Genomic DNA, 13,218 nt, shown 5'->3' with positions numbered 1-13,218 from the left:
TTAAAGCAGAAGCTGAATATCCATTTGGGCATGGTGAAGTTATTAGGCTTTGGATGTTTTATAAATACACCTAGTCACTACAAATATACAGTTGTCTTTCCAAACTCAGTTGCCGGAGAGGAAGGAAACTGCTCAGGGATTTCACAATGAGGCCTATGGAAATTTTAAAACAGTTCAGAGTTTAAATGGTTTGATATGAGAGAACTGAGGATGGATCAACGACATTGTAGTTACCCTAAACACTAACCTAAATGACAGAGTGGAAAGGAAGCCTGTACAGAAATAAAATAGTCCAAAACATGCATCCTGTTTGCAACAAGGCACTTACGTAAAACTGCAAAAAATGTGGCAAAGAACTGAACTGCTTGTCCTGAATACAAAGCACCATGTTTGGGGAAAATCCAACACCGCACATCACTGAGTACCACTCTCCATATTTTCAAGCATGGTGGTGGCTGCATCATGTTGGTATGCTTGTCATCGGCAAGGACTAGGGATTTTTTATTAGGATGAAAACCAATGCAATACAGCTAAACACAGGCAAATTCTTAGAGAAAACCTGGTTCAGTCTGCTTTCCAAACAGACACTGGGAGACGATTTCACCTTTCAGCAGGACAATAACCTAAAACATTAAATGTTCCTGAGTGTACTAGTAACAGTTTTGACTTGAATCATTTTTAAAGATATATGGCAAGACTTGAAAATGGCGGTCTAGAAATTATCAACATCCAACTTGACAGAGCTTGAATAATTTAAAGAATAATGGGCAAATACTGTACAATTCAGCTGTGTAAATCTCTTCGACTTACCCAGAAAGACTCACAGCTGTAAAGACTCACAGCTGTAAAGACTCACAGCTATAAAGACTCACAGCTGTAATCGCTGCCAAAGGTGTTTCTAACAGGTATTGACTCAGTGGTGTGAATACTTATATAGTCAAGATATATTCCTGTTTTATTTTTCATTTGTAATAAATGGTCTGAATTTCTACCACCTTGGTATTAGTTTTATTTTATTATCATTGACCAAAAATTACAATTAAATCCAGTTTAATCCTACTTTTTAACACAACAAAAAGTGGAAAAAGTCAAGGGGTGTGAACACTTTCTGAAGGCACAGACAAAGTTTTGTTCCATTGTTAGATCATTAGCCAGCTTTTGACATTCTTTTAAAATGAAGCGGCTATACAGTATATAGGACATTATTTTACATTCTTTGTTCACAAAATATAACAAGAGGAATAAAGTAGAGATACAACATAACAGTACTGCAAACCCATGATCCATTCTGTTCTCAAGTATACTACATTAGCTTAGCACCTAAGTATGGCCACAAACTTTTCTATAACGCCTCTCCCTCCCCACCCAGTGGCACATATACTTTCTGAAAGACAATGCTTAGATGTACTGTAGGCTACTTGACTATGAGAGAAATGGTTGATGTTGGGGATTGAAGTCTAAGCCCAAGATAAAGGGGCTCAGTGAATGTGGTGTGGAATGCGTACAGGTGGGTCAGTTTGTCAGACTCCGAGGAGATGTTGTAGAAGGACAGGATGCCGGCCGGCCAGTCCAGAAACACCCCTATTCTATAGGACTCATTTGATTTGATTTCAGGGAGCCGTAAATTGTGAATCATTTTTTTATGCTGGGCATGGAACTTATCCTTTGAGGCGTACAAAGCCCAAGAAACAGCATTCTGTCCCAGCGTTACATTCTCCCCGGCTCCTTTCCTCTCTAATCTCTTGTAGGCCATGCCTATATGTACGTCGTGTAGACACTCAACCTCCAGGTAATGACGCCCGCAGAGGCCCTCCTCGCACAGCACCTGGTTGCAGTTATCAAACCTCTCTTCGGTGAAGGGATAGTCCTGCTTCTTCCTCTGGTGGGTCACCTTCCTGTTCCCCTCAGACAGGGACAGGAAATCGTTTACTGTGCTGAGGTCTAGTGTGACCTCAATGGCATCTGAAATTTGTAGATTAGAAGTTTCAGTTACCTGCTACACAAGCTTTGCTGTCACACTTGACACTATTATAAATTGGTACATAGTCCTCCTATATGCCAAATATTCTACAGAGATCAATGTGAATCACTGTGTTCATAAAGGTGAGAATGATAAATGGACATTTACTCACATTTCTGCAGACCCGGTTTATTCCTGCTCTCTCCTCCGTGGTCCATGCTGGAAAACACACAAAATAAAGAGGTATTAATGAAAGCCTGGAAATGCTCATACCACTCAGGGGATGCAGTATAATAACACTAGGATGTAACAAGGATCATATCTACAAGGTTGAATTAGTTTAATTAAATAGTTTAATTGTTAAAGTTCTAATCTCTCAATGTTTAGCTCTACTCATTAATATAATATTAATATTAATTATACTGCTCTACTCATTAATATAATATTAATATTAATTCTACTGCTCTACTCATTAATATTTTATTCAGAGTCACGTTTGTATTTTTACTCAATCTAACTCACTTCAGCTGAAGCGGGAAATCCAATTCAACGGTTCCGAGGGGATTGTAGCTCAGATCCAGCTCTTTCATCTGGAAGCATGCTGACCTCGAAGCTATGGCCAGGACAGAGGACACATCCTCAGGTAATGTGATCAAACAGCCAGATAGCCTATAAATGAGAATAGGAAAAATAATTATGGAAAGCATACAAATTTGTTTTCACCATTAAAACTAGAAACATTGAAGAACCATCTATATCCATAGGTCAGCACAGTGATCAGCACAGAGATCAATCAGCACAGTGGTCAGCACAGTGGTCAGCACAGTGGTCAGCACAGTGGTGAACCCCTTCAAAATATGTCATTATCTTATTTGGTACTGATGTACATACCTCAGTGCTTGCAGCTTGCAACACTTGTGGAGGGCAAAAGCAAGCAACTTTGCCCCCGGGTCCCCAAGGTCATTGCAGCTGAGGTCCAAGTTCAGGAGTTTTGAGGTGGGACAAGTCAGCACTTCGCAGATTGCAATGACACCGCCAACTCCCACATGATTGTGGCGTAGATTCAGGGTTTCCACCTTGCAGTTGGGGTTCCGCAGCCCACAGCAGAGTCGGATCACCCCTTCATCTCCCAGGTTGTTGTGTCCCAGGTCCAAGACTGTCAGGTGGGAATTCTCAGACTGAAGAACGGAGGCTACAGTGTTACACTCCAGTGCTGTGATGTCACAAAAGTTGAGTCTGTGAAAAAAATTGAGTTCTTAATTGCCATTCAACTTATACTGTACGTAAAAAAAAAAATTTTTACTTGTGCGATGTAAACATGCTACACAAATAGTGAGTGATACTTACAACGCTCTAGTGCAAGACAGCAAAGCAGGAGTCAGTCTGCGAAAAGCTTCCTCAGAAGTTTTGTTATTCCTGAAGTCAAACTCTTCAGGCTTTTCTGACATAATGAACATATACGCCAGGAGAGAACACCGAAATGGAGTTGGCTGTGTGTCGGAAGGCGAGACTTGGTTGTTGTTGTCATTCTGTAGAATGGTGCGGTCCTTCAGCTGAAGCAGACAGTGGATCAAGTTGATGCATCTCTCTGGAGAGAGGTCCTTCCTTTTCAACATCTTGATATATCCGATTAACTTTTTGTTGCATTGTGAACCACTGGTTGTTTTTCCCAGAATGTCTTGAAGGATTGCCCGGCTGGAGTCGTGAGAGATCCCGAAAAGGAAGCGCGCGAAAAGGTCCAGGTGTCCAGTTTTACTATCTAATGCCCTGTCCAGAGCACCTTTGAGAAAACCTAACAAAGTGGCCCCTTTCCTCTTTTTGATTAAGGCTTTCACTGAGTCAATCCTACCATTTTCAAATTCATGAAATGCGTACAGCGCAGCAAAGAACTCCTGAACACTTAAGTGTACAAAACAGTACACTTTCTTTGGATACAGTCCATGCTCTAATTCAACAAGTTCTGTACACAGGCCAGGGCATGTAGCAGCTTCCATGACACTAATGCCACAGTTTTTCAAGTTCTGTTCTGTAAAGAGCACGTTTTGACTGTCCAGGTTCTGATACGCTAGCTTTCCCAATTTCAAAATGATGTCTTTGTTTGACATCAAAGAAAGTTGTTTCCCCTGTGTTGGTCCATGCTTCTCGAAACTGATCCTTGTTTGAATCTTAATGTAATGCATGTACATTTCAGAGAGGGTTGTGGGTAAAGATCGAGGCTTTGGCCCACTCTTGCTGTCTTTACTCAGTATATCCTGAAGCACAGTTACTGCCATCCAGCAGAACACCGGTACATGGCACATGATGTAGAGGCTCCGGGTTGCTTTTATGTCTGAGATGATGCGGCTGGCCATCTCTGGATCTCTGATGTGTTTCCTGAAGTACTCGTCCTTTTGAGCATCATTGAACCCTCTGATCTCTGTAACTCGATGACAATACTCTCTGGGGATCTGATTGGCCGCTACTGGACGGGAGGTTATCCAGAGGAGAGCCCCAGGGAGAAGACGGCCAGTGATGAGGTTTGTAAGCAAAACGTCCAGTGAAGCAGACTCAGACACATCAGATATCAGCCTGTTTTCAATTTCATCAAACTCTAGTGGCAGTTGGCTCTCATCCAGGCCGTCAAGGATGAACAAAACCTTATGTTCATCATACATCTTCCTAACGTTTATGTCTTTAAGTTCAGGGTAGAAGAGCTGAAGAAGTTCATGCAGACTGTACGGGCCTTTTCTCAAATTCAGCTTCCGGAAAGATAGGAGGAATAGAAAATCTAGATCTTGATTTTCTTTTCCATTTGCCCAGTCCAAGTTGAGCTTCTGAGCTGCCACAGTTTTCCCAATGCCAGCGATTCCCTTTGTCATCACACATCTGATAGTTTCGTCTTCGGCAGGCTTGAAGAGATCTTGGCATTTTATGACAGACGCCTCAGAGTAGTCTTTGAGGTGTGCCGTCTCGGCCTGCCACACCTCGTGTTCCTTATTGATGCTGGTAGAATCACAGGTGACCATGTACAACTCTGTGTAGACCTTGTTAAGGACTGATGTGCTTTGGGTTGCAATACCCTCTAGTATGGTTTCAGACTTAATCTTTTGGTGTTTTTTGATCTCGTCTCTGATGTGAAGGATGTCTTCAAAAAGAGCAAAATAAATAAATATGAAAGTGATATTTTGGGTGAAATTAGTCTGTTTTTCTGCTCTGGGATAACAACTGATTTTGACTTACTCTGTTTCTCCTTACTCTGGTCATACACTGGCCCCTACAGGAATTAGCAAAACAGTCATTTAGATTTCAAATACAGTGTTTCAATAACATAGAGTTAATGCTGGCAACAGTCCATAATCTTCTAAAGATTGTCTATAAGAAATCCCTTTCATTACCTGCTGGTCAATCATCTCCCCTCCAGGCACATGGCCTAGAGATAAAATACATGTCATAAACATTGCAATAAACTAGGATAGAAGAGCAATTTACAAAGATGTATACAATTTATAAACTAGGATAGAAGAGCAACTTACAAAGATGTATACAACTTATAAACTAGGATAGAAGAGCAACTTACAAAGATGTATACAACTTATAAACTAGGATAGAAGAGCAACTTACAAAGATGTATACAATTTATAAACTAGGATAGAAGAGCAACTTACAAAGATGTATACAATTTATAAACTAGGATAGAAGAGCAACTTACAAAGATGTATACAATTTATAAAACAGTGATCCACCCAGGTTTTGCCCCAAAAGTCCTGACACCTTCTCTCACCATAAATATTTGTGGTACAACTTAAATGCAAGTCCTTTCCAACTGAACACCTTGTTAGCATTGGTGCATTAACGTTGCTTCCATTAGTTGCGGTGTTTGAACACCGAGCGCCACTTGGCATCGCGTCGAGTGGTCCTCCAGCGTGGTTGGCCTTAGACAGAGATGTCACATCCATCACATTGGGTGTGTAGGGAAAGAAACAATAACATATTAGCCTCGTCACCCCATACCATAGAGATGTACTAGACAGCTCATCTTCTATCTTCAGCAATGGCCACTTCTGTGACAACAAGGCCAGAGCCATTGTGGGTTTTCTTTACTTCTATGAGTGTAGTGACACTTCATAAATAAACTGAATAGGATCATACCACCACCTACTGTGCTAGAGTGTAGCTGCATACTGTGCTGCAGTGTGTTTAGTCTAAACAGGTACAGAGACAAGGTTGGTGATTTACTGCCATCTACAGTTACAGAATGTTCACGCAGCAGTATAATTAATTGGCTGATTCCTCCTGCTGACCTGAATGGAATTCTGTGATCCCTCCTGCTGACCCGAATGGAATTCTGTGATCCCTCCTGCTGACCCGAATGGAATTCTGTGATCCCTCCTGCTGACCCGAATGGAATTCTGTGATCCCTCCTGCTGACCCGAATGAAATTCTGTGATCCCTCCTGCTGACCCGAATTAAATTCTGTGATCCCTCCTGCTGACCTGAATGGAATTCTGTGACCCCTTCTGCTGACCTGAATGGAATTCTGTGATCCCTCCTGCTGACCTAAATGGAATTCTGTGATCCCTCCTGCTGACCTGAATGGAATTCTGTGACCCCTCCTGCTGACCTGAATGGAATTCTGTGATCCCTCCTGCTGACCTGAATAGAATTATGTGACCCCTCCTGCTGACCTGAATGGAATTCTGTGATCCCTCCTAACCCATACCAAGCCCCACCCAGTTGACTGCTCAAAATAGTGAAAGCATCAATGGCACTGCCAATGAAAAGAAAAAAAACAATGTCCCATACACATTTATAGGAACGTTCAGAATCCCTGTAGCTGGAAAGAACACATCTAAAAAAGCTCCATTACCTGTTGGTCATCCATCTCCACCTTGATGGGAGTTATTGTCGGAATCTCCTCGCTCTCAATGCCTATGGAAGAAAGGCGTACATCTTTGGTGAATCATTTAACATTGACTAGAGAGAGATTAGGGGCCTTTTTTGAATCAAGATTAAGTCCATAAAATACAGAAAACACTGTATATCGGTCATCAAATTCACTGTTGTAATACAATGCACACCCAGATATTTTATTGTGAGGGGAGTTTACCGGGTATGTCATTCCATAAACAACTATGCTCACATCTTTAGAAGAAAATAAATGCTACTGAGTAAATACTATAATCAGGACTAAGCCCAACATCCCTCCTTCACTCCTGTGTGAACTCATACATTTCAGTTATTGAGTATTAATGCCGAAACTCACCTTGTTGACTTCGTCTCCGTTTACTCCGATATTTACTGTCTTTTAGAAGTGAGGACACAATGCGACGGGCCTTTTTTCCATATTTCTTCATCAGTACTGACACAATGTCTTTCACTCCCATCATCTCAACACTCTTATCATCCATCTTCCTACACAGATGGTGTCGAAATCGTCTGAACTTCTTCAACTTCAACATTTTCAGTTTGGCCCGGACCTCTGCTTTGACCCGTTTGCAAATATCCTTTCCTGCTGACATCTGAAGACAAACACAATAAATACAAATCATTTAGAGTGCATGCACAGTCTGGTTCACAGGACCTTTCAATCCCCCATGAACGTAAACATATTACTGTCAGTGGTAGACTACAGTAAAGCCCAACAACTATTAAAGCACTCCTCCACAATGAGAGTATTAGTTGGGTCGGTGATGACCGTATTAGTTGGGTCGGTGATGACGGTATTAGTTGGGTCGGTGATGACGGTATTAGTTGGGTCGGTGATGACGGTATTAGTTGGGTCGGTGATCATAACACAGACTGATGTCCACATTTTTGTTTTTTTTGCCAGATCAAAGCATTATTTGTTCTGATGTCATTTTAACTGAAAAATGTAAGGTCGTAACACTGACGTGAGATGTATGCATAACTGTCTTGATTAACTAGCACTTGTATTTTGCCTTGCCAGCCTCGCCCTAATGTGGATGCTAGCAAGCATGCTAGGTATTGCTAGTTATCAATAGCCAATCCAGTAGCTGCTGGATGCTAAAGTGAGCTTCAATTGGTCAATAGCGCCGCGATATCGCAAAGTATTTGCATAGAGTTCAGCTTTCCCCAACTTTGGTCCCACCCTGTTCACGTCGCCCAAAGGTCCTCCCCCCGCTTCACTTCGCTCCATTGAAAATGAATGGGGCGACGAAACAACGTAAAGCGTCCACATATTCAGAGTCTACAGACTGAGACCACCATCAGAAGGGGATGCAATGCCAGAACACGCACCTCAACAAAATTCCCAACAAACTCTGCGTACAAGTCCTTTATTCTATTGAAATGTGTTGACAGTTGGAGAAATGGTTTGAGAATCCTAAAAAAGACGACCTATGAAAGCCAACGGTCTGATATTCTAGAACACTGCTGTGCATATGGTACATGTTTAAAAGGCTCTGCATGGTCAATCCGACCTCTGCATTGGCAGTGCAGCACCCATACTTCCTGCTCTTCCCGGAGCAGCAGAGCTGTTGTGAATGAAGTTGTGAGGGAAGTGCGTTTGTGTTTATACAGGATCTCCCGCCCCCACCTACTGTCAACCAATCATGTCCATGCTGAGCTATACGGAGCCCTCTGCATTGTTACAACATTTGGGAGGTGCACAGCAATGCGGTACAGAGCTCAATTTGGCCTCTACGTGCCTTTGGAGGCTCCACAATTGTGTCATCCTCCATAAGGAGCCTCCGATCACATTTTCAGATCAATCTGGTCAATCTGATGTCTGCATTGGACTTGCAGTATTTACAGTGATATGGCCTCTGCAGAAGTCAGGGCATTCATACTTCTTGTGCTTCGCCTTGCAGATCTGTTGTGAAGGAAGTTGTCAAGGAAGTGAGTTTGTGTTTATAGAGGTCCTCACGCCCCTCATCTGGCATCAACCAATAATGTCAATGTGGAGCTATACCGAGCCCTCCACATTGTTACAAAATTTGAGAGGCGCCTGCACAGTGATACTATGCTCAAATTGGCCTCTGGAAGCTACAAAATTGCATCACACCATCAAATCACATTAAAGATAAAGCATAAATTGGATTACTCATGCCATTTATCTGGATAGGCAGAGACGTATGAATTACTTCTGTGATTTAATGGGATGTAAACATTTTAATGTAATTACAGCAACTATTTAAAACCTAATGAAGTGTAATTTCATATCAGTTGTTCATTGAGGAGCCACTATTATTATTTCCCCCTCCTACCAGAAATGGGCGTGTCGACGGAAGTGAAGATTTGAGAGCCAGGGCTTTTGAAATGGCGGCAAACTCTGATCGGTTGCTGAATCTCAATGTCTTGGAGTGCACTGGAGAATGTAGCCTCATATTCTGAACCAAATCAACTGTGCTTTTAGGACTACTCTAATGGATAGTTCAAGCGAGTCTCAGAAGCCTTGTACACGTTTTAATGTCGACTAATGGAATTAAAGGATTCACTTCAATGAAGAGTTGTTCAATCACTGCGACATTTCACTTGACCGTTTCGTAGGCGATAGCAACAATAATCCATTGATAAACCAAGTATTAACTCGAAACCAAACATAATCCTCACACTAGCGCACATAAATTACCACAAACAAGACTAAATAAACAAATAGTCTAGTATTATTGTAGCTTGTAGGCTACTAACATTAGTGCACCATTCACGTCAAATGCAAGGATAGTGGTAGTTGCATTCTTACAGCCCATGCAATTCAGACAGTAGCCTAAATTAAAGACAAAAAGTCATTTTATTGTCATACATAAAAGGGTTAGCAACCTACCTTCAGATTTGATGATTTCTCAAATCGTTTGTCTCTGCTGCTGTTTCACTCAACGAAAAAATGTCCATTCACATGATTGTCTGTCTGCGTTGTTTTCTCTTCAACTGTCTCGAAATATCTCGACTAAATACCAAATCAATTGGCTTAAAGTAATAAAAACGTACTGTGGCTACATAATTCTACGAAAAAGGACATGCGTTTTATGGTTTCTTTCTGCAGAAACTAATGGTAACGTGTCGCCTTCGGTATCAATAGAACTGCCTCCTCGTTGTGGGTGGAGTATGAAAGTCAGTCCCTCCCTTCCCTCTTTCTCAGAAATGTGCATTTAATAAGTAATACATTTGTTCCCCGTTGAAAGCAGGCTTTTAAAAAATATAATAAAGAATTATAAAAGTGTGTGTGTATATATATGTGTGTGTGTATATATATATATATATATATAGTGTAAAGACCCTGCCGCACGAGCATGCTTTTGCGGCACAGTCGATAGCGTACCCTGTGTAAAGTTGGTTTAATAAACCGTCAATTCGTAAACTCAATCCTCTGTCTGGACAATTGTTCCTTTATGATCTAGTCAGGTCATTACAATATATACAGTTGAAGTCGGATGTTTACATACACGTAGGTTCGAGTCATTAAAACTCGTTTTTCAACCACTCCACAAATGTCTTTGTTAGCAAACTATAGTTTTGGCAAGTCGGTTAAGACATCTACTTGGACACAACTATTTTCCAACGATTATTTACATACAGATTATTTCACTTATAATTCACTGTATCACAATTTCAGTGGGTCAGAAGTTTACATACATTAAGTTGACTGTGCCTTTAAACAGCTTGGAAAATCCCAGAAAATTATGGCTTTAGAAGCTTCTGATAGGCTAATTGACATCATTTGAGTCAATTGGAGGTGTCCCTGTGGATGTATTTCAAGGCCTACCTTCAAAACTTAGTGCCTCTTTGCTTGACGTCATGGGAAAATCAAAAGAAATCAGAAATAAAATTGTAGACCTCCACAAGTCTGGTCCATCCTTGGGAGCAATTTCCAAACGCCTGAAGGTACCACATTCATCTGTACAAACAATAGTACGCAAGTATTAACACTATGTGCAGCCATCATACCACTCGTTCTGTCTCCAAGAGATGAATGTTTTTTTAGTTTATCTTTATTTAACTAGGTAAGTCAGTTAAGAACAAATTCTTATTTTCAATGACGGCCTAGGAACAGTGGGTTAACTGCCTGTTCAGGGGTAGAACAACATATTTGTACCTTGTCAGCTCAGGGATTTGAACTTGCAACCTTTTGGTTATTAGTCCAACACTCTAACCACTAGACTACCCTGCTGCCCCATACTTTGGTGCGAAAAGTGCAAATCAATCCCAGAACAACAACACCAAAGGACCTTGTGAAGATGCTGGAGGAAACAGGTACAAAAGTATGTATACCCACAGTAAAATGAGTCCTATATCGACATAACCTGAAAGGCCCATCAGCAAGGAAGAAGCCACTGCTCCAAAACCGCTATAAAAAAGCCAGATTACAGTTTGCAACTGCACATGGGGACAAAGATCAAACTTTTTGGAGAAATGTCCTCAGGTCTGATGAAACAGATATAGAACTGTTTGGCCATAATGACCAACTTTATGTTTGGAGGAAAAAGGGGGAGGCTTGCAAGCCGAAGCCGTAACACCATCCCAACCGTGAAGCACAGGGTGGTAGCATAATGTTGTGGGGGTGCTTTGCTGCAGGAGAGACTGGTGCACTTCACAAAATAAATGGCATGGAAAATTATGTGGATATATTGAAGCAACGTCTCAAGACATCAGTCAGACGATGACCCCAAGCATACTTCCAAAGTTGTGGCAAAATGGTTTAAGGACAACCGAGTCAAGGTATTGGAGTGGCCATCACAAAGCCCTGACCTCAATCCTATAGAAAATTTGTGGGCAGAACTGAAAAAAAACGTGTGTGAGTAAGGAGGCCTACAAACCTGACTCCGTTACACCAGCTCTGTCAGAAGGATTTTTCCAAAAGTTTCCAAACTTATTGTGGGAAGCTTTTGGAAGGCTACACGAAACGTTTGACCCAAATGAAACATTTTAAAGGCAATGCTACCAAATACTAATTGAGTGTAGGTAAACTTCTGACCCAGTGGGAATGTGATGAAATAAATAAATGCTGAAATAAACCACTCTACTATTATTCTGACACTCACATTCTTAAAATGAAGTGGTGATCCTAACTGACCTAAGACAGGGAATTTTTACTAGGATTAAATGTCAGTAATTGTGAAAAACAAAGTTTAAATGTATTTGGCTAAGGTATATGTAAACTTCCAACTTCAATTGTATATATAAGACTAGGTCTTAACCAAATAGGCCTAGCTTTAATATGCTACCCCTACCTTGTCACACACAACACAACTGATTGTCTCGAATGCATTAAGAAGGAAAGAAATTCCACAAATTAACAAGGCACACCTGTTAATTGAAATGCATCCCAGGTGACTACCTCATGAAGCTGGTTAATAAGAGAATGCCAAGAGTGTGCAAAGCTTTCAACAAGGAAAAGGGTGGCTACTTTGAAAAATCTACAATATACAATTTGTTTAACACTTTTTTTGGTTACTACATGATTCCATATGTGTTATTTCATAGTGTTGATGTCTTCACTATTATTCTACAATGTAGAAAATAGTCCAAATAAAGAAAAACCCTTGAATGAGTAGGTGTGTCCAAACCTTTGACTGGTCCTGTAGAGATATATATATATATATATATATATATATATATATATATCCATCAATGCAATCAGTACTAGGCTACATCACAAGAAACATGCACAGTTAAACAGAATTGAAAAATTAAATACATCTACATTTTTAATCAACCTAAAACAATTACTCAGTTTACACAAAAATACATGATTTAACCCCATTTATTAGCTGTGCCCCAATTACACACACGCTTTAATTACATTCTCCCCTTCAATTTCAGTTCTCAACAGTCACTTAAACAGGTGCAATGGCCAGGGATTTCAAGATTATTATTTTATTTGTCTTAAGTCAGTTTTACAGAATGTTTTTCAATGTTCACTCAAAATCAAAGTCAATAGTCTGGTTCAAAATGAAGGTTCAAATAAATCAATAATTGTTAAAAGTTCAAACAAGTAAAAAAATAAACCTGAAATAAAATCAACACATTAACCCACCTTAACAAACCATCAAAACCAAAGAGACTGTCATTAATTAAGCATTAAGGCCAGAGGGGGTTTGGTATACGGCCAATATAACATGGCTAAGGGCTGTTCTTATGCACCACGCAACAGGGAGTGTCTGGATACACCCCTTAGCCGTGGTATATTGGCCATGTACCACACACGCTCAAGGTGTCTTATTGCTATTATAAACTGGTTACCAACGTAATTAGAAGAGTTAAAAGTAATCTTTTTTCATACCCGTGGTTTATTGTCTGACAGACTACGGCTTTCAGCCAAT

At 40.6% G+C, this 13,218-nt stretch overlaps 1 protein-coding gene across 4 annotated transcripts; it reads right to left on the bottom strand.

The window, feature by feature from the left end:
* Nucleotides 1-985: 985 nt before the first annotated feature.
* On the bottom strand, nt 986-10,006 carry LOC110487417 (NACHT, LRR and PYD domains-containing protein 3). Of its 4 annotated transcripts, XM_036941882.1 has the most exons (11): nt 9,723-10,006; nt 7,203-7,458; nt 6,807-6,868; nt 5,721-5,871; nt 5,335-5,369; nt 5,180-5,213; nt 3,308-5,084; nt 2,852-3,196; nt 2,483-2,629; nt 2,133-2,179; nt 986-1,962 (listed from the first exon to the last, which is right to left on the bottom strand). In XM_036941882.1, exons 2-11 carry the CDS (start codon nt 7,456-7,458, stop codon nt 1,415-1,417), a joined length of 3,402 nt encoding a protein of 1,133 aa, XP_036797777.1. In that variant the 5' UTR covers nt 9,723-10,006; the 3' UTR covers nt 986-1,414. The 4 variants fall into 4 exon arrangements, with proteins under 4 accessions (XP_036797777.1, XP_036797778.1, XP_036797779.1 ...); XM_036941883.1 differs by lacking the exons at nt 7,203-7,458; nt 9,723-10,006 and having other exon boundaries at nt 5,721-6,360; nt 6,807-6,843; XM_036941884.1 differs by lacking the exons at nt 6,807-6,868; nt 7,203-7,458; nt 9,723-10,006 and adding an exon at nt 6,305-6,800 and having other exon boundaries at nt 5,721-6,240.
* Between the last annotated feature and the right edge of the window lie 3,212 nt (nt 10,007-13,218).

Source organism: Oncorhynchus mykiss, chromosome 13 (genome assembly GCF_013265735.2).
Source record: "Oncorhynchus mykiss isolate Arlee chromosome 13, USDA_OmykA_1.1, whole genome shotgun sequence".
In the NCBI taxonomy this organism is placed as follows: Eukaryota; Metazoa; Chordata; class Actinopteri; order Salmoniformes; family Salmonidae; genus Oncorhynchus; species Oncorhynchus mykiss.
The sequence above is the reverse complement of the archived record's forward strand: the minus strand, read 5'-3'. Positions and strand labels throughout refer to the sequence as shown.